This window comes from Quercus suber, unplaced genomic scaffold (assembly GCF_002906115.3).
Source record: "Quercus suber isolate HL8 unplaced genomic scaffold, Cork oak 2.0 scaffold_352, whole genome shotgun sequence".
NCBI classification, from domain to species: Eukaryota; Viridiplantae; Streptophyta; class Magnoliopsida; order Fagales; family Fagaceae; genus Quercus; species Quercus suber.
This window is the reverse complement of record NW_027069804.1, coordinates 602,742-624,914: the sequence shown is the minus strand read 5'-3', so window position 1 is coordinate 624,914 and position 22,173 is coordinate 602,742. Positions and strand designations below refer to the sequence as shown.

At 36.5% G+C, this 22,173-nt stretch overlaps 1 protein-coding gene, 2 long non-coding RNA genes and 1 pseudogene across 3 annotated transcripts; all 4 read left to right on the top strand.

The window, feature by feature from the left end:
• Positions 1–414: 414 nt before the first annotated feature.
• On the top strand, positions 415–7,373 carry LOC111985914 (NADPH:adrenodoxin oxidoreductase, mitochondrial-like; annotated as a pseudogene).
• Positions 7,374–10,671: 3,298 nt separating this feature from the next.
• Positions 10,672–12,338, top strand: LOC136061783 (uncharacterized). Its single transcript, XR_010623630.1, has 2 exons — positions 10,672–11,249; positions 11,429–12,338. It is a non-coding gene; the product is annotated as an uncharacterized LOC136061783 (long non-coding RNA).
• Positions 12,339–16,630: 4,292 nt separating this feature from the next.
• On the top strand, positions 16,631–18,729 carry LOC136061789 (uncharacterized). The gene is made up of 3 exons (XR_010623662.1): positions 16,631–16,913; positions 17,412–17,463; positions 18,519–18,729. It is a non-coding gene; the product is annotated as an uncharacterized LOC136061789 (long non-coding RNA).
• A 2,274-nt stretch (positions 18,730–21,003) lies between these two features.
• On the top strand, positions 21,004–21,836 carry LOC112038947 (antimicrobial ginkbilobin-2-like protein). Its single transcript, XM_024071783.2, has one exon. The coding sequence runs from the start codon at positions 21,026–21,028 to the stop codon at positions 21,752–21,754; it is 729 nt and encodes a 242-aa protein (XP_023927551.2). The 5' UTR covers positions 21,004–21,025; the 3' UTR covers positions 21,755–21,836.
• The last annotated feature ends 337 nt before the right edge of the window (positions 21,837–22,173 follow it).

The following is a 22,173-nucleotide window of genomic DNA, read 5'->3' as shown; positions in this document are numbered from 1 at the left end:
AGACTTAAGACAGCTTTTGTACACACAAACCATAAACAAAGCTTCATAACTCTTTAAATAGAAGACTAATACCTATTCCTAGTAGAACTAGGATTTCTTAGAACCCTAATAAGACTTAGACTCTTAGGCTTTTAGTACTAAGCCCAACTAAATAACTAAACTAAAATAAAACTAAAGTAAGACCCAACGAACTATTAGCACGGCCCATTCTAGAATATTATGAACTTACAAAATTGCTTGTGATACATAAAATCAAATCAATATAATAAATCTGTCTTCCCATGCATCAACTTCTCAGTCTAATGGAGTAGTTTTTTTTTTTTTTTTTTTTTTTTTTCCCTCCATATACACACACAACATTTGGAATTGAAACCTAAACTCAATACCTGCACAAAGCTCAAATTCTCAACGAAAATGGTGATCTTCCAAGCAAGGACCAGGACCTGGCTTTCCAGAAGTTTTTCAACTCTCTTTTCCCATCCATTGCGCGTTTGTGTCGTCAGAAGTGGACCTGCTGGCTTCTACACCGCTGAAAAGGTAAATCTCTCTCTCTCACACGCACAAAAATATATGCTTGTATGCATGTATGTAGGTTTGGTTGCTAAGAAAGTAAAGGAATGCCAACTCCATTTGGACTAGTTTGGTCCGGTGTAGCACCTGATCATCCTGAAACAAAGGTGAAGAAAGTATTTCAATTTTTGCTTCTTCACGATTTTGTAATAATTATAATTGGATCACATGTCATGTGGATTATTATTGAATTCTCAATGAATGCACAAGTAAGGTTACATTAATACTCTATTAAATGATTTTTTTTTAATTAATATTTTTCTAAAGCTATTGTCAAATTGTGCATAAATATTAAGACAATTTGAAAAGCACACAAAACCACAATCAATTTGCGCCTGCAAACTAATAAATTATTTAACGGGTGTATTTTTCTTTTTGAAAATTCTGCATCGCAGCTTATAATTGATTATTTATTACTCTTAACATGTACAAATAGGATACTCGTAACAAGACCCTTCTCGATATGGTCGTGCGGGTCACAATTTGTATGTCTTAAAGATGATTCCAAGTTCTATTGAGGTGTTTAGTCAAATTATTCTAATGTTTGTTATTAAATACTTGTTTTAATGACCTTACTTTACCAGAAAACTTGCAACAGATTGTCATCAACCAGTTTTCTCAGGTTGCACGCCATGACCGGTGCTCAGTTTTTGGAAATGTAACCCTTGGGTCTTCAGTTTTCCTTTTGGAGCTTCGTGAGTTGTACCATGTGGTGATAATGCTAGCACTACATTGCTTTACTGTGCAGGAAATTTTTGTTTTACTTTATTTATCTTTTTTGTGGTAAATATGGTTCTGAATGTTGAATTTGTTTGACTAACAGTTTAACAATTTGATCAGGTTGTTCTTGCCTACGGCGCTGAAAGTGACAGAGTGCTTGGTATTCCAGGAGAAGTATGTTTAATAAGAACTAGAGTATGCTTGGTTGTTGTTTCTTTAGTTTGTCAGTGCTCAGTAGGGCTGCTATCCTTGAAAATATCTTATGCAGAATCTTGGGTTTAGATGAAACGTTGAAGATTGGAGTTTGCTTACTTTTTTATCTAATAAACTTTTTCTGCGTTCTGGTTGGCATTCATTCAGCCAGAGGATTTGTTTGGTGGTTAATGGGCACCCAGATTGCAAAAACCTAGATCTCGACTTGGAGAACACTGATACAGCTGTCATTCTTGGCCAGGTAAGTTCATGTTTTATTGATTGTAAGGGAGCAATGTATTTTATAGATCATTGTCCAAATATTCCTTTTTATAACACAGTAAGTAATCACATTTGGGATATGTATTGCAAAACTAATAGGTAGTGCATGGTCCCAGTTAAGGAGCCCAAATTAGGGACAAGGAGGAATTAGTTAGAGTGTGGTTACATGTTACAACAACAACAATAGCAACCAAGCTTGAATCCCAAAATTTTTTGGAACTAGAGTGTGTTTAAGTTGCAATAATGTCATTTTGATCTGTATCCTCTAATTGAACTAAAAATATGATCCTACATGGACCAGTGACCTCTAGCTCAATTGGCAACTCCTCCTGTTGCCAGTGCTAGGTGAAGGATTGAGGTCGTGGATTTAAGATTTATTGGGTGCATGTGTAACTTAACAATAAAAAAGACCCTAGATGGAGTGAACTTGCTTATTTTGTTTAATATGACCTATACCAAATACTTTGGATTAAATTCTGTTCAATTAAGTAGAGAAATGATATGTGAATCGGAAAACAGATGCGTAGAAACTATGATTGATGTGCAAGAGAACAATAAAACATGGATGGAAAAGCATATGACATTGAAAGCTCGAAAATGTGTTGAAAACATAAGAGCTGTTTAGACCCCCAATTAAAATATTACGGCTCGGTTGATTCTACTCTAACTTATCTAAGTGCGGAAACAAAAGTAAATGAAGTGCAAACAACCGATACTACTCTAGTGCATAAACATGAACAACCAACAATAAAAGTAAAGCACAAGAGTAAGGGAAGAGAGAATGTAAACACAAGATAACACGTCGATGTGTTATCGAAGAGAAAACTGAAGAACTCAGCGAAAAACCTCTCCGCCGCCCTCTAAGCTATAATCAATCTACTAGACAATTAGTTGGGATAAATGAGTTAGCAAGAGACCTTCCAAGCCTAATCTACCCGATATACCTAAGCCCTCCAAGCTCCTACTCTAACAAGGCTTCTCGGAACCGTGTCTTGTCTAGCTTTCTGAATCTTGCAATACTCCCGATTGCATCCACCAAGCCTCAGCGGCTTCTTTTGGCAAATCCACAAAGCTTCCCAAACTCCAAAACACTCTCTACACTCTGAACAGGTGTGCGTTGTGTTCGGGTACAAATCTCCTTTCAAAGTATGACAATGGGAGAGGGAAGGAGAAGAGGCTACAGTGAATTCTCACTAAGGATGAGTAGCTCTCTCTCTAAAAGATGGGTGTGTGTTGTAAAAAACCTATCTAGGGCTTTTCTCTCTAAATGACCTCTTCTACATTTGTGGGCAATGAGGGTATATATAGTATGGGTAAAGGGTAAGAAAGTTACACATTAAAATTCTCTAGGCAGAATATTTCGCAACTACCTCACGAGAAGGCCTTACTCGCGAGACACTCACGAAAATGACAACCTGGCACAACTCTTCAGCTTCCAGTTATGTGCTTCTCACATGGCTCTTTCATGAGTTAGCTTCTCGCGAGATTCTCACGAAATCCACTGATCTTCAATTAAGCTTAAGTCTTCACTAACTTAATACTAAACCCAATACAATAAAATCCCACAAAATACAAGGAAATAAATTAAAGCAATTACAACACTTTTTGTCATGAAATAAAGCCAACATAAAATATAGTTGTAAATCACAACTTTACAGACATTAACATGAGATTCCAAAAGTAAGAGGTTGTAAATTAAAAAAATTTGTTGGTAAAAAAATATGTCTTGACTTTCAGGGTAATGTAGCTCTTGACGTAGCATGTATCTTTTTACAACCAGCAACAGAATTGGCAGCAATTGATATCGTAAGTCATGCTTTGGCTGCTTTAGAGAAGAGCTCTATCAGGTTTCTTGTCTTGCCATTATGTAGCAACTTGATAAACTTATGACTTATGTGTCATGTTTTTAAGTTAACAAATAATGTAGGAAGATGTATTTGGTTAGAAGAAGCGGAACAGTCCAAGCAACTTGTACTGCTAAAGAGCTACATGAAGCTCTTGGTAAATCTTAAATTTACTTATTTTGGCACAATATTTACTAATATTCATTTCCCTTTTCTATATTACAGTGTGTTAGGTTCTAAAAGTTTAGAACAATTGGCAAATCGTGAACACAAACTTGTCTAGACATAGATCCTAAAGTCTATAGGTATTATTAGACAATGCTCAAAATGATACTAGTCAAGATTGAAAAATTTACAAGCTGCAGAAAGAATAGTTCAGAAACTGCCTGGTTCGATTGATCGAAAGACAGACTTGACCGATCGAAACACGTATCTGCAGAATTTTAAGTCAGTCTAGAGTCTTTGTTAAGTTGTGTGATGAATCTTTTGTGATATTTGAGAGGTGTTTACCTTTGAACGTTCAAATAGTGTTTAAAACACTATAAACGTTTAGACCCCCAATTTACAAATTACCAATTCAAGCTTAATATCAAACAATATATGTGCTGGAAATGAATGTAAGCTTATACTAGAATTGATAAACAATCTAAACCAAATAAAATCACATTCACAGCAGAAATTAAATAGCAAAGATTAAGGGAAGAGAGATGTAAACACAAGGGCAACACAACGATATGTTATTGAAGAGAAAACCAAATCCCTCGGCGTAAAACCTCTTCACCGTCCTCCAAGCGGTCAATAATTCACTAAAGAATGAAGTTAGGATACATGAACAGCAGAAGACCCTCCAAGCCTAATCTATGCAGTGTACCTAAGCCCTCCAAGCTTCTTGCTCCAACGAGGTTGCGCCGAACCTTTGTCTTCTTTAACTTACCGGATTCCGCTATAGTCCATAGGGATCAACCAATAACCATTGGTCCCTTCCTAACTGCTTCCCAAAGCACCAAGTAGCCTTCTCACAAATATTGGTATGGTGAGAAAATGATTTAGGTAAGAACCTCTCAAGGATGTAACAATGGAGAGGGTGAGAGTAGAGGAATTTGAAGAGTCTCTATGTAAAGATTGTGGATGAATCTATCTTGTTTTTCTCTAGGGTTTCTCTCTCAAAATTCTCTCTGGAAGCTCTCTACATTTCGTGGGTTTAAGGGTCTATATATAGTGAAAGTTCAATATGGGTATGAAACACCCTTGAACGTTTAGACCCCAAATTACAAAATTACCAATTCAAGCTTAATATCAAACGATTAACGTGCGGAACATGAATATAAGCTAAACACAGAATTGATAAACAATCTAAGCCAAATATAAACACATCCACAGCAGTAAATATAAGGCAAAGGTAAAGGGAAAGAAGATGCAAACACACGGACAACACACGATATTGTTGGCTCACTCACATTTTGCACATTCAACAAATAGAACCAATTTTCATTATCAATTTTGAAAGTTAAAAAGGGTATACAACACCTTTGAACGTTTAGACCCCAAATAACACAAATACCAATTCAAGCTTTATATCAAACAATTTATGTGCGGAATATGATAACAAGCTTATAACAGAATTGATAGAACAATCTAAGCCAAATATAAAACATCCACAGCATAAATATAAGGCAAATGTAAAGGGAAAGAAGATGCAAACACACGGACAACACACGATGTGTTATCGAAGAGGAAACCGAAGTCCTCGGCGTAAAACCTCTCCGCCGCCCTCCAAGCGGTCAAATAATCCACTAAAGAATGTAGTTGGGATACATGAACAGCAGAAGACCCTCCAAGCCTAATCTACCCAAGTACCTAAGCCCTCCAAGCTTCTTGCTCCAACGAGGTTACGCCGAACCTATTTCTTCTCTAGCTTCCCGGATTCCGCTACTTGACCATAGCATCAACCAATGTATATTGGTTCCTTTCCAAACTGCTTCCCAAAGCACCAAATGGACCTTCTCACAGACGTGGGTGTGGTGAGACAAGGGTTTGGTAAATGACCTCTCAAGGGTATGACAATGGAGAGGAAGAGAGTAGAGGAATTTGTAGAGTCTCTTTAGATGAAGATTGGGGATGAATCAATCTTGTATTTCTCTAGGGTTTCTCTCACAAAATTCTCTCTGGAAGCTCTCTCAATATGATGGGTATAAGGGTGTATATATAGTAGGGTGAGAAGGGAATGCAAAACGTCAGTTTTTGCCAAACAGGGCAAGTTGGCGACTTGAACTCGCGGCTTGGCCAAGTCGCGAAATCAAGTCGCGACGTAACGGCCTGGCCAGACTGGAACTTTTGTCCTGTAGCGTGACAGCTGGCGCGACCCTTCAGCTTCCCAGTGTGCCTCTCACGTGACTGCATTTCGCGGCTTGCCAGTCGCGAACCACCCGCGAGTCCTAGTCGCGAGACTCTGTTTTTCTTGCACACTCTTGAGCTTTTCTTCACATCTTCTCACACACTACCCTTACAATTTCCACCTAAATACAGGGTTACTAAGTGCTAAATTACAAGCAAATTGGTCACGGAATAAAGCCAATTAGATGGTTGATTAAATTCAACCTTACAATCTCCCCCTTTGGCTATTCCGTGACAAAACCCTACAACAGACTCTAGACTTAAACGTGAGTTGGGAACAGTTGGAAAACTCACTCACACCTAACTCTAGATTCTGAAAGCTCTTGAACATATGAATAAGTAACTCCTGAAACACAATAACATAGCAATATCATTGTACGCAGAAAACTTAATATGCATATGAGCAAAATAAGCATGATCAAGCAAAAAGAACAAAGGCATAAAAGCAATATTCCATGGCAAGATCAACACCAGTAGTCACTTAAGCAAAAGTGATTACTATGTTCATTCACACAAGGAATGAACATCCGGACATGCAAAAATGATAAACTCAATTGAAGAGAATCATTTGCAAGTCCAACACTCAACCAATGCATACAAACATATATGCATCTAGGAACAATCCTACAAGGGCACAAGAGTGTTGTACTTAGGGTAATGCAAAGCATTAACAAGTACCAAAACACAAAGCACAAAGGCTGCATAAGCAAAGTTTTTGCAAATACATGGCACACACCATATAAGCCTACAATCATGCAAAAGTGCTAGCAACAACCCTCAAAGCTTACAAAAGCAACAATGGGTACAAAAGACAAACAAACAAAGCTAAAAGCTGAATAACATCATACTATATAAGTGCTGAAATAAACAACTACTACCAATAATTCACATATTGAGAGTTTTAAAACAGACTTAAACCAGTGTATAAAGCAAAAAGACTTTTTCAACAAAAATATTTAAACTCCCCCTTCAATTCCAAAATGCACAATGTACAAACTCCCCCTTTCAGTATGCACCCTTCAGCTTCATTTCCCCTTGCTATGCTTCAATTATCTCCCTCTTTTTGGCACGAATAGCTAAAGGCTGTCTTCCAACTTCTGTTGTATGTTATCTAACTGTAACTCAATGGTTCCGAGACGCATTTGAGTTTGATTATGAAAGGAGTTGAGAAGTCGTTCTAAATCCGAAATCCGATGTAGCACGGTTTCAGTGAAATAACTTTGTTTTGGCATTTGGAAACCAGGTGGAATAGACGGAGTGCCGGTTGATTGTGCAGGAGGAACTGTAGTAGGAGCAGATGGGGATGCCTGTGTGGATGGCTCAGTCTTAGGTTTCTTGGAAGAGTGGCTCTGGCTTGCTTGGAGAGAGTAGTGGGATATTGGTCGGGAACGAGTCAATACTCTCTCATTTGATGAAGGGCTAATACCTTTACTAAGAACAATCTTCATGACTAGACTGCAAAGGGAAGAAATATATTTAACCAAAAGACTAGGGAGTTATTGAGCCAACTAGCCAAGGATGCATCTTTCACTGTTAAAAAGTATGCAGTTGGAGAGCTAAACCTGGGATTGGGAGAATCAACCAAACTCTATGGCTTGGCTCAATGCACATGGGACCTTTCTACCATTGAATGTTTTCAATGTCTTGATGATGCAATCGATCAACTTCCTAGTTGTTGTGATGGGAAACAAGGAGGAAGAGTTGTTGGTGGGAGTTGCAACATAAGATATGAGATTTACCCATTTGTCAGTACTTAATTCGTTGTAGAGTGCTCTAGGTTTCAGGTGCCTTTTTCATGATCTCACTTTGGAGGGATACTCAAGAATAATGATCTATGATTCTTTAATTTTCTTTGAACCAATGTAATTATATAATCCCTTGCCAATAAAATTGATTTGTTTTGGTTTTCTTTATTTTTTCCGTCAAATAATTCAATAAGAATCTCTCGATTCAGGGGTAGAGGTGTTGTTAGTTGAAGCTCCATTATGACACTCGCTGTCCAGGAGCACGAAAACTCCCAATTCACTCAAGGTGAGGTTCTCTACACGCTTGCACTAACCACAGGCTTTTACCTTTTCCTTTCCAACGGTAATTTTTTTTTTTTTTTTTTTAATGGTTGTATATATCCTTACTACAATTATTATAGCTTCCTTTTCGGGGCCCTCGATGAAAAACATGAGACTTGAAGTCTGAATTGCCAACAAATATGAGTGGACAGTGGAGTTAAGTACATAGAACAGGCATGCATGGATCTCGGATGTCGGATGTTGGTCCTCTATTAAGCACGTAAGCAAGAATTATAATGGCTGGGTCACAAAGAAAGTATAGGAAGACAATGCATTGTTAGAACGAACGTATTACGACTTGAGTGGAGGAGCGGCAAGTACTAGAGCTGGATTTATTAGAGTCAGACTTATCAGTTCGCATGGAAGAGGCAATAGAAGGGTTAGCTGCCAACATAGTAAAGCTTTTTTTGGGCTTGCAAGCTCTGTAGACGAGTCTCACAAGCTAACTCATTAAGGACGAGTCTCACAAGCTCTGTAGAATGCAGAGAGGCTCATAGACATCATGCAAAGCTATCAAGAATCGGTAGAGAGGGACTGATCTTGTTATACAGTGTACTTGGCTGGATAAGTGGGAGTCCCAAATTACATGAATGGCACAATTTAACCATGAGTTCATATTCCTTGGAACCATGAGGAGCAAAATAGTGTTTGTCTAGCATATATTGTAACAACCTTGTAAGGTTGAATTTAATCAACCGTCTTATTGGCTTTATTTCGTGCCAATTTGCTTGTAATTTAACACTTAGTAACCTTGTATTTAGGTGTGATTCATGTAAAGGTAGTGTATAAAGAGAGTGTGAAGAATTGCTCAACTTTGTGCCAAGAAGTAGGGACTTGCGGCTAGGACTCGCGACTTGCAAGCCGCCAATTGCTGTGCACGTGAGAAGCATGCGGGGAGGTGAAGGGTCACGCCAGCTGTCGCACTACATGACAAAAGTCCCAGGCTGGCTAGGCCGTTATCTCGCAACTTGAACTCGCGACTTGGACAAGTCGCGAGGCCAAGCCGCCAACCAGCCCTGTTTGGGAAAAACTGACTCTTCATATTCCAAACACACACCACTATATATAGACCCTTATACCCACGAAATGTAGAGAACTTCTAGAGAGAATTTTTGAGAGAAACCCTAGAGAAAAACAAGATTGATTCATCCATAATCTTTACCTTAGAGACTCTACAAATTCCTCTACTCTCACCCTCTCTATTGTCATACCCTTGAGAGGCTCTTTGCCAAATTCTTATCTCACCACACTTACGTCTGTGAGAAGGTTTAATTTGGTGCTTTGGGAAGCAGTTATGAAGGGACCAATCTACATTGGTTGATGCTATGGTTTAGTAGCGGAATCCGGTAAGCTAAAGAAGAAATAGGTTCGACGCAACCTCATTGGAGCAAAAAGCTTGGAGGGCTTAGGTACATTGGGTAGATTAGGCTTGGAGGGTCTTCTGTTGATCATGTATCCCAACTACATTCTTTAGTGGATTATTGACTGCTTGGAGGGCGGCGGAGAGGTTTTACGCCGAAGGCTTCGGTTTCCTCTTCAATAACACATCACGTGTTGTCCTTGTGTTTGCATCTCTCTTCCTTTATCTTTGCCATTTATTTTCTATTGTGGATGTGATTATATTTGGCTTAGATTGTTTATCAATTCTGTATTTGACTTATGTTCATGTTCTGCACATTAATTATAATAAGCTTGAATTGATTTTTTGTAATTTGGGGTTTAAATGTTCAAGTGTGTTTTACACACATATTGAACATTCAAACCTAAGGACAAACACTAATCATGTCTACGATTATATTCAAAAGGACTAGTCTAATTACAATTGAGGTTCTTTATAGTGGTTAATAAAGCTCAAATCAACCAAGACAAAAAATAAAAAATAAAATAAAATAAAAATTCAACTTTCATAAAGTCAAAATCAACCCTACTAATCAACAGTTTCGAAAAATGGTTCAAACCATGGCTTCTGATTGCAAATCGGACTCAAGTCAAGCACAGTCAAGTCGAATTGGGTAACATGAACCGAAACTAATGTGACACTTGGTTTTGGCGTGGCAATTTTCATGCCACATAAAATAATGTGGCAGGTAACATGGTAATGCTGATGTGGCAATAGGGCTAGAATGGTAGTGCTGCCATAGTAAGGGTGAGTTTGGTTCAGCTTTTTGTAAAAGTGCATAATGAAAAAGTGGAGTTTTCAAAAAGTGCATAATGAAAAAGTGCATTTTCAAAAAGCTGAGTGTTTGGTAAAAACTGTTAAAAAGTGTTTTTTGAAAAAGCTGAGTGTTTGGCTAGCACTTATAAAAGTGGCAGTTTGAAGAATAAATTACCAAAAAGGACAATGTATATATAAGGGAGTTTATTTCATACTTTTTTTTTTTATGTGAGTTTATTTCATACTTAAATCAACTATTTCTTCTACTTAAATCAATTTTTCTCTTTCCAAATTTTTTTTTTCTCACTAATATTAGCTAATAATAACCTACCCTTTAAGATTTATTGTGAAAGTATTGTGAAAATATTGTGATAAAAATTGATACTGATTTTAATTTTAACGTACTATTAAAATAATTTTTTTCTCTTTCTAAAAAAATTACTATTAAAATAATTTTTTTCTCTTTCTAAAAAAATTATTTTTTTCTCACCAATATTAACTAATAATAACCTACCTCTTAAAATTTATTGTGAAAATATCACGGTAACATTTCCTTCTTTCTTTCTTTATTTTTTTTTCAGTTTTTTCCCACTTTTTTTCTCATCCACACACGTAACATTCTCTTCTTTTCTTCACTTTTTTTCTCATCCACACACGTAACATTCTCTTCTTTTCTTTCTTTTTTTTTTTTTTTTTTTCCTTCTTATCCCTTTTTCCCTACCACTCCAGAACATTCCACTTCTCATTTTGTCTTCATTCTTTCTCTTTTTCCCTTCCACTTCCTCCACAACGTTCTGGTCAGTTGAGCTCTTGTTTTTTTTTTTTTTTTGACAATTTGAAAGCCAAGAGGAATAGAGCAGAAGATGATAATGATGAAGATGAAGATGATTGAAACCTTTCACTTCCTCCAGAACGTTTTGGTCCGCTAAGCTCTTTTTTTTTTTTTTTCTTTTTTTTTGACAATTCGAAAGCCAAGAGGAAGAGAGAAGATGATGATGATGAAGATGAAGATGATTGAAACATTGGGTTTGTATTTGATTTTGATTTTGGGTTTGGGTTATGGATTTTCAGTTAATAGTTTAATTTTGAGTTGATTTTCTTTTTGATTTTGATTTTGGGTTTGGGTTTGATTTTGAGTTGATTTTGTTTTGGGTTGATCTTGAGTTGGGTTTGGTTTGATTTTGTAGATTTTGTGTGCGTTAAAGAAGACGAAAGAAAGAAGAAGAAGAGGAAGAAGGTTCACGGAGAGGGCAGAGCAGAGAAGAGATGGGCAGGGTAATTTCGTAATCTGAAAGAGGCAACGGGTAGAAATGCGCATTTCCTTTTGATTATGGACCTCCTCAGCTGCATTTTTCATGCGCGTTTTCAGATCAATTTTTGCCTTGGCCCAAAACGCTACTTTTTTCAAAAAGTTGCGTTTTGGGCTGAGGCAAACGCAGATAACTTCTCAGCATTTTGCAAATGCGCATATTTGGTAAAAGTGGGCTCAAAACGCCCAACCAAACGAGCACTAAATGTTGTTGATAGGTGATGTTGACTTGACCTTAGGGCTGACATGTCATTCTATGAATGTTACAAGTGTCAATGACACGTGCTTGATTGTTGGAGACACTGTGGCATGTGAGAAAATTGGGATGGCGTCTAAGATAGCTGGGATCACCATGATTCTTTCACTGATGGCGGTGGTGAATTGTATGGAGGCTCGGAGACAAAAATTTTGAGTGTGGCAACGATTTTGTAGTGATGATGGTGGTGAAGGAAAGTCGGTAATGGTAGGCCTGAGAAAGCAAAGTTAGTAGAAAAATGCCAAGGAAGACAAAGACTATTCTTGAATAAAGAAATATCAAAGCTATATATATAGTAGAATTGTATGAATAGAAAAATGTCTCGTATGCCATGTTAGAATGGAGGAGAAATTCTAAGTGTATTGACTTCTGTGTAAAACGGTACAAGGACATTAGGGTTGTACAAGTAACAAGAATCTTGTATGATTAAATTACAATAAGATTGGGTCATAGTTAGACTTTGAACTTGTAAGATTGAATTTAATCAACCATTCTGTTGGCTTTATTCCGTGCCAATTTTACTTGTAATTCAGCATTTAAAAACCCTGTATTTAGGTGGGAATCATGTAAGGGTAGTGTGTGAGAGAGTGTGAAGAATTGCTCAAGATTGTGCAGTGAAGCAAGGACTCACGACTAGAACTCGCGGGTGGCTCGCAACTGACAAGTCTTCAGAAGATGCACAAGAGTGAAACATGCAGAGAAGCTGAATCGTCATGCCAGTTGTTGTACTACAGGACAAAAAGTCCAGACTGGCCATTCAGTTAGCTCGCGGCTTGAACTCGCGACTCAGTCAAATTGCCAGCTAGCTCTGTTTTGAAAAAATGACTCTTTGCATTCCAAATAACCACCACTATATATAGACCTTTATACCCACGAAATGTAGAGAGCTTCTAGAGAGAATTTTGAGAGAGAAACCCTGGAGAAAAACAAGATTGATTCATCCACAATCTTTACATAGAGACTTTTCAAATTTCTTTACTCTCACCCTCTCCATTGTTACATCCTTGAGAGGTTCTTACCCAAATCCTTTTCTCACCATACCCACATCTGTGAAAAGGCTATTTGGTGCTTCAAGAAATAGTTGAAAAGGGACCAATGGTTATTGGTTGATGCTATGGGCTATAGCGGAATCCGGTAAGCTAAAGAAGACAAAGGTTCAGCCCAACCTCGTTGGAGCAAGAAACTTGGAGGGCTTAGGTACACTAGGTAGATTAGGCTTGAAGGGTCTTCTACTGTTCATGTATCCCAACTTCATTCTTTAGTGGATTATTGACCGCTTGGAGGGCAACGGAGAGATTTTACGCCGAGGGCTTCGATTTTCTCTTTGATAATACATCGTTGTGTTGTCTTTGTGTTTACATTTTTCTTCCCTTAATCTTTTCCATTTAATTTCTGCTGTGGATGTGATTTTAATTGGTTTAGATTGTTTATCAATTCTGCTATTAGCTTATGTTCATGTTTCGCATATTTATTGTTTGATAATAAGTTTGAATTGGTAATTTGTAATTGAGGGTCTAAATGTTCATAGTGTTTTACACGCTATTTGAACATTCAATTGGTATCAGAGCGGGTGCACTTGTTGTGGTTTAAATACCTAAGTGTGATCCTTGACCCCTTGTGTTTATTTGTCATGGATAGTGCTTTATATGCCTCTATGCATGTTTTGGATATTGATGAATGTAACATGCCATGTGTTTGTGAAAATGCCTCTATGAGTGATAATCCTCATAATTGTGATGCAATGTTACATGAATCTTTGGGTGTTCTTGATATTCTTAACATCAAACCCTTGAAAAAAAATGCTAAGAAGTTTCAAAAGAATTTGAGCAAGTTATTTTGTGAAAATGATGATTTGATTGCTAAACTCAATAAATTCAACAAATTGGTTGAGAAATATAAGAATCTTGCTAAAAATTCTCTTGAAAAGCAGAAGGAGCTTGAGTGTTTGAATGTGGACTTGGATGCTAAACTTGTTTTATATAACAAACTTGTTGATGAGCTAAAATGTGAGAATGAACCTCTGAAAATGCATGTCAAGTGTTTGATTGCTGAACCTATTGCTAAAAAGGATGATAATATATGTTGCAATCATGTTGTGGTACCTGATTTTGTGCCTAATGTGTGCTCTACCTCTAAGGGCAAATCGGTGTACATTCCTCCACACAAAAGAAATTAAAAGATGGAGAGAAAGGCTATTAAGTCAAAGCCTCCGTTTAGGTCTCAACCTAAGCTTTGGATGGATCTAAGTTTGTTTCAACTTTCTACCATTGTGGTGTGATTGATCATATAAGACCTTAATGTCATAAGTTGAAGAGGGAACAAAACCATGTTGCTAGATCCCTTCCCAAAAAGCCTAGTGGACCTAAACACATTGTGTGTCATCACTGTGGTGCTTTTAGTCATCCAAGACCTCATTGCTCTAAGTTTCATGCTCTTAAAAGTATCAAAAGAAAAGAGAAACTTGAGCTTCTTAGAAGTTGTGCTAAAAAGGGTAAACCGAATTTGAGTGAAAATAGCATGTTGTTAAAGAAAGTATTTAATACTCTTAACTCCTTAACTATGTGCATCTTCGGTTCTCATTCTTTCAACCCTCGTCTCACTTCTCTTGAGACACTCATTCCAAACAATCGTTCCGTTTGGATGAGAAAGGGTTTCTATGGTTAAGCCTTTTGCTCTTTTAGTCTTTGATCTAATTCTTTCGATCTTTGTAGGATCCCTCATGCATTAGATGCTTCATTGTCATGCATTTGTGTATCTTGCATTTCTTTATATGCACTGTTTTGTATTGATCTTACTTTTATGTTTTAGTTTTGTGTGAGTAAAAAATCCAAAACCACATAAAAAGTGAAAAATTCAAAAAGTTTGATCGTATATGTTTGAGCACATATCACATGTGAGTTTTGCCTTATACCTTTGTACTAATGGTTTTGCGCATTTACGAGCTTAGCTTATTCTTTCTGCACTTATATCCTTATGGGAAAAATCTTGACATCTTTATGTGATTGTTGTAAATTGATCTTCAAGCTTGTCATGAATGGTCAGTCAATAGTCATGTTGGTTTTGATACATGTGTAGACTTGTGCTTATATATCTTCCCACTCTGTCATTTTTATTGCTTAAAGAGCTCAACAAATTTAAATCTCAAAATGAAAAGAGATAATGAGCTACAAAAGCCGTCGCACATACTAGTATTTGACTAGGAAAATGAGAAAGCGACTTTTATACATTTTTGGGCATTATACATTTTCATAAAAGTCTCTTTCTCATTTTTGGGCATTATACTACTATTCCACACTTGATACATACACACAACACACATGTCTAATGTTCATTGAATACTTTATTCATTTGTTCGATTGTACTTGTTTAAATGTGATGTGTGTGTACTCAACTATATATGGACAAATCCAAAAAGATTTTTGATCATTTTATATGTTTTTGGAAGTTATTTTTATCACTCTTTGTGTTCATGTTTAGTGCTTACTTTGTTTTTCATTGTTTAAACATGTTCTGCGTTGAAAAATAGGTGTCTGAGTTTTTTGCGACTCACCTCGCGACTCACTCGTGACTTGCTCGCTACTCACACGACTCACGAAAATTTTCGCGACTCATCTCACGACTCAACAGTCGCACAATGCAAGTCGTGAGTTCATCTAGAAGCTTTCACGACTCATCTCGTGACTCGCTCGTAACTCACTCGTGGCTCGTGAAAATATTTGCTACTCGCTCAGTCGCGAAACGCCCAGAAATAACTTTTTAAAGGGCTTTCCATGGGAAACCTATTTTAAACCTCTCCCATCATCTTCTAAACCCCTCTTTCAATATTTTTACATCAAAACCCAATCAATTTGAATGGTTTTTCATTTCATTAACATCTCTAAGGTAATTTTAAACTCTTTTCATTTATTTGATTCCTTAGATTATGTTTTAGAGAGTTTTGTGTTATTGGTTAGGATTTTCATTATAGGGGTTGGGAAAACTTTTTTTTTTTGGTCAAATTTTTGTATGGGATTGGTTTCCTCTGATGATTTCTTTGGATGTTGGCCCCTTGTGGCAAAAGAACATGTATTAAGAGTGGATTTCATGATGTTTATGCATTGTTTTACATTGTTGTTCATAGTGTGCACGTTAGGTGTTTGATAAAATATCTCTTAGGCATTTTCTCACTTGTTTAGATTCCGATGAGTACCAAACTTTGGGGTTTCTCATGTTTCCTCATTAAGAACATGTTTGGCTCATTGGTTGTGTATTTAACACACCTTGCCCCACATGTGCATTTTCCATGCATTGGTCATGCATTGCACATAGCCACCTCTTGCACACACCTTTGTTACCCTTGTCATACATTGGTCTATACCTTGTTGCCTCATCCAACCATATCATGTTTACCTTATGCTTTGTAACATTTTGTTCTATTTTAGGTTTGAGCTTCATTTTCTTATTCATCTTACGCCCTTCATGCATCACTATCATTGTTTGTACCTTCATCTCTTGCCATCGTTTCTCCGTGACCCTTTGTCTATTCTTGCAAAAAGGGGGAGAGTATACTCTAGAGTAGTAAACTGGAGAGTTTTGTCATTTCTATATGGCTCTTGTGCACATTTTTAGGGGGTATTTCTCGTGCACATTTGTAGGGAGAAAGATATTCCATAGAGGAGATACATATACCAAGGGGGAGAAGACATTATGTTAATAAGAAAACTTTGTTTTGGTATATAGTGTATGATCAAGTCGCTCACATGTTTCACATCATGTTTACTTAATCGCAATTTACTTGTTACATTATACTTGTCCTTTTATGACTTGCTTTACCTTGAGTGTAACGTCCCAGTTAACTTAAAAAAAAAAAAAAAAAAATCAAAGACCAGACTTTTATTTTGGGTTCCCATGTGCCAAGCCCCACCTAACCCCACTACCCACTCCCTCTTATCTCTTCTTTTGGCCGGCTCCCTATTTTCTTTCTTTCATTTTCTTTCTTTTCTCTTTACTGAAACACCCACACATTCACTTCCATACTCACCCGTCGGCCTCCACTCTAAACCACACCATCTCACCATCATTTTTCTGGCAAGATCACCGGAAAAATACTTTGGAACCCCAAAGAATCTTCATCATTTTGTTTAAGGTAAAAATTTCTCATCTTTTTGGTGGGTTTTGCACTTTTCTTGAGGTTATTTTTATCTAAGCTTTAATAATGATACCCATGTGATTTATGAGTATTGGAAGTGATATTTATGTGTTTTTATGTATGGGTTTTGTATTGGTGAAATTATTTGATGAATGGGTATATATTTTGTGTTATTGATGACTACTTAAGGGTTATGTATGGTGGAAAAATTTAGGAGTTTTTAGTTAAAACATGTGATGGTTGGTGAATTTAATATTTCCATTGCCATTGGGTTTCTTGGAGTTAGTTGATGTTCTAAATTTCTTATCTTGGAGGATATATTGATTTTGCTTTCATGGGTCTCTTAATGATATAGTGTAAATTTTATGGAAGTTAGTCATAATGTTGGAGATGATGTTAAATGGGTTAACTCTATAAATTGGAGTTTATGCCTTGTGGCTAGATGCAATTTCAAGCTCTATACTTATTATGATAGGTTTACTTGATATTGTTTAGGTTCTAGCTAATCTCCATGGAGCTTGGAGAATTAGGATTTTGCGGTTGCAAGGTAAGTAGCTTTTTAATGGGACTTTGAAAAATAACATAAATGTTGTTTTTGGGTTAGACATGTTTTTGGAAATTACCTATGGAAACTATATTTTCCTAAAAACTATTGTGTCTTAACCTTAATATATATATATATATATATATATGTATGTATATGTATATATATGAAAATGCATCATATTTGGTATTGCATTTGGGAAAATGTATGAATTGTTGATATGGAAAAGTAAGCATCTTTTATTTAATCTTTGATAAGAAAATCATTGATTTTATGGTATATTGAAAAATTTAGAGATGCCTATCTTGTCTTGTATTATTTGGGAAATTGATAGAAAATCTCTTGACAAGAATGAAGTTGAAAACCTTATAAACTTGGTAGAAGTTAGATTATTTAAGGTTTTCTGAAACTACCTGGATATGAACTATGTGTCTCAAAGTAGTGTAACCTGTGAGTTTATGTTGTTTTAACACCATGCCATGTGTGATTTCCCGGTAATCACCCGATTTGGTTTTCGTGGTCTTTGTGACAACGGATTCAAGTTTAGGTCAATGCCCTTCCACTTTGGATAACGTGTTCTTCCCTACTGTCCATGGGGGAAAGAGGATTCCTTGATTGTATGTGGGTGAGGCTGCTGCCCATGGGGCCAAGGGACCACATGCAAAAGAGGTCCTATTTGACGCGCTCTCTCTACTGCCCATGGGGAGAGAGAAAAACCTTGAGGGCATGGATGAGGCTACTGTCTATGGGGCCAAGAGTTTGCATACCAGAGAGGACAATTCATGCCAGTTGTGAATAGGTGGATCCCCTGACCGGTCTATGTGGTAGTGTAGTATATTTGAGATAAATTACCATATCTTAGAAATTATGGCTTTGGAATTATACTATTATTGCTCACAAATTATAGCATATGGGTTCAAGATATTTACTTTGAGGAATTTATATTTCATTATTAAATCATTCTTGTCATATTACTATTATTATAGTAGATGAAAACTCTCATTAAATATGCTACTTACTGGGCTCTGTCTTATCCCATTATTTTATAACCTTTTCAGAGTAGGCAACAGTCTTTTGACAACTTTTTGGTGGCTAATAGTAGTTAGACTAACTACTGATAGAGGCTGAACTTTTGTAATGGGTATATTAGATGGTGTAAATCTTAGAATAGACTTGACTCATTCTTTTGTATATTAAAGTGGTTGTGATGTTATTTCCACTGATGGGACAAGCTGTGATATGTAATTAATTATTCAGATCTCTATTCTTTTGTGGCCAATGATCTTTGTAATTATTGTTTAGATCTCTGACTTACTTTGAGAGTATATTCAATTAAATTATTATGATAATTCTTAATGTTGGTTTTTGATATGATTTATGTGGATTGGATTATCAAAAAAAGAAAATCTACATGTTCTTTGAGATGTCTTTTTCATGCCTTGGACCCTTTGTGGTTTGGGGTATGACATTGAGGGTTTAATGTGTTTTGTGCAAGTGTTTCAGGTTACAAGTATATATATTCCAAGTGCATCATAGCTTCTCATCATTTTAAAGAGGAGAAACTTTAAGCACTTTTAGTTTATTTAAAATACTTTATAGTTTGTACCTGTTACTTTTGTAGGCTTTTAAGGTTTTTGTACCTATGTTTTGTAACTTAAGTACTTGATGTTAAATGTCATGCATTTTTTTTAATTTCATTACTCTTGTGCCCTTTGTTGGATTTTATATCCTTAATGCAATTACCTTGTGTTGTTGTATTGGTTGAGTGTTAAATATGCAAATGATACTTTGCAATTGAGCTTATTAGCTTGTATGTCTGGATATTCATTACATGTGTGAATGAGCATTGTGATCACTATTTATAGTGATTGTTCGTTTTTTGTCAAGTCATGGTTTATTACTTATTTCCATTTTGCTTGATCGCATTGTGCTTGCTCTATATGCATTACAAGTTTTCTGCATACAATGATCATATTGTGTTGTTGTGTTTTAGGAGATATTTGTTCTTATGGTTCAAGAGTTTCAGAGATTCTAGAGTTAGGTGTGAGTGAATTTTGTTCAACTATTCTCAACTCACACGTTAAGTCTAGAGTTTGTTGTAGGGTTTTGTCACGAAATAGCCAAAAGGGGAGATTGTAAGGTTGAATTTAATCAACCATTCTGTTGGTTTTATTCTATGCCAAATTTGCTTATAATTCAGCATTTAAAAATCCTGTATTTAGGTGAGAATCATTTAAGGGTAGTGTGTGAGAGAGTGAAGAATTACTCAAGATTGTGCAGTGAAGCAGGGACTTGCAACTGGAACTCACTGGTAGCTCGCGACTGGCAAGCCGCCAGAAGATGCATACAAGTGAAGCATGCAGAGAAGCTGAACTGTCATACCAGCTGTTGCACTACAAGACAAAAATTTCAGATTGACCATTCAGTTAGCTCGCGGCTTGAACTTGCAACTCAATCAAATCGCGAGGCCAAGTCGCTAGCCAGCTCTGTTTTGGAAAAATGACTCTTCGTATTCCAAACACCCGCCACTATATATAGATCTTTATACTCACGAAATGTAGAGAACTTCTAAAGAGAATTTTGAAAGAAAAATCCTAAAGAAAAACAAGATTGATTCATCTACAATCTTTACATAAAGACTCTTCAAATTCCTTTACTCTCACTCTCTCCATTGTTACATCCTTGAGAGGTTCTTACCCAAATCCTTTTCTCACCATACCTACATCTATGAAAAGGCTATTTGGTGCTTTGGAAAGCAGTTAGGAAAGGACCAATGGTTATTGATTGATGCTATGGGCTATAGCGGAATCCGATAAGCTAAAGAAGACCAAGGTTCGACGCAACTTCGTTGGAGTAAGAAGTTTGAAGGGCTTAGGTACACTGGGTAGATTAAGCTTGGAGGGTCTTATGCTGTTCATGTATCCTAACTTCATTCTTTAGTGGATTATTAACTGCTTAAAGGGAGGCAGAGAGGTTTTACGTCAAAGGTTTCGGTTTCCTCTTCGATAACACATTATTGTGTTGTCTTTGTATTTGCATATCTCTTCTCTTAATCTTTGTCATTTAATTTCTGTTGTGGATATGGTTTTAATTGGTTTATATTGTTTATCAATTTTGCTATTAGCTTATGTTCATGTTCCGCACATTTATTGTTTGATAATAAGCTTGAATTGGTAATTTGTAATTAAGGGTCTAAATGTTCATAGTGTTTTACACGCTATTTGAACATTTAGAACTAACAAGAACGCTTGCGAAATTTCTTTTTAATTATTGTGGCATTTTTCTCATCTTCCACATTACATTTCAATAAAATATTAGGGTTACCAATGTGATTTTTTCTATTTCATAAATAAGTTAGATTAAATAATTACAGATTTAGCTTTCCCAGTTTTGACTTTTTGCAAAGAATGCAGCCCAGTTTTGAAAATTTCTTGTCACTTTGACAAGTTATTTAGAAGAAAAAGTCAAATCTTTTAATTTTTTGGGCATAGATAGATTTACTATATATAACCGCTGCATTGTCCATAGTTTAAACCCATCAACCTTCTCTCATTTCCTCTTGAAAATGTCTTCCTCACACTTTACTTTCTCCATCTACTTTCTAACCTTTGCTCTCTTTCTCCAAACCATTTTTGGAGCCAGCCCTCTCTTCCATTTCTGTTCAAACTCTGAGAACTTCACTACCAATGACCAATATGAATCAAACCTGAGAAAGCTCTTGGGTAATCTTAACTACCAAACCCCTCCCCTTGGTTTTGGTCTTGGTTCAGTGGGTTGGTATCAGTACCAAACTTATGGGATTGCTCTTTGTCGTGGAGACGTAGCAACCACAGATTGCAAGACGTGTGTAAATGAGGCCAGCAACGAAATTCACAGACTTTGCCCGTATGATAAAGGTGCGATTATATGGTACGATAATTGTCTTTTGAAGTACTCAAACAAGAATTTCTTAGGTCAAATTGATAATGAAAATTGGTTCTCCTTGTTGAATGTGCAAAATGTGAGTGATCCAACAATATTTAACCAAAAGACTAGGGAGCTGTTGAGCCAACTAGCTACAGAGGCGTCTGTCACCACAAAAAAGTATGCAGTTGGACACATAGAGCTAGGAGAATCAACCAATCTCTATGGCTTGGCTCAATGCACATGGGACCTTTCTCGCAATGATTGTTTTCAGTGTCTTGAGGATGCAATTGGCCAGCTTCCAAGTTGTTGTGATGGGAAAGAAGGAGGGAGAGTTGTTGGTGGGAGTTGCAACATAAGATATGAGATTTACCCATTTCTCAGTTCTTAATATTGGATTCAGGAGTTTGTTTATGATTCTTACTTTTAGAGGGAAATTAAGGAATAATTACTTGTAATTCTTTATTTTTCGTTGGACGAATGTAATTATAAAATTCATTTTCAATAAATTGAATTTATTTTTGCCATTTGATAAATGAAGTGATGATTCCATTTGTAAGTCACCCGATTTAGAGGGATAAGTAATATTGTTAGTTGAGCCTCCATTGTGTGATATACTTTCGAAGAGCACCGAAAATCCTATGTATTAATTGTTCATTGATCCTTCATTATGTGATATACTATCTAGGAGCACCAAAAATCCCAATCCACCTGGTTGCGATTTTCAACACAATTGCACCTGCTAAAATTGTTGGTGATTGAGTGATGAGCATAAGCATATAAGAGAGAGCAAACATGAAGATTTATGGG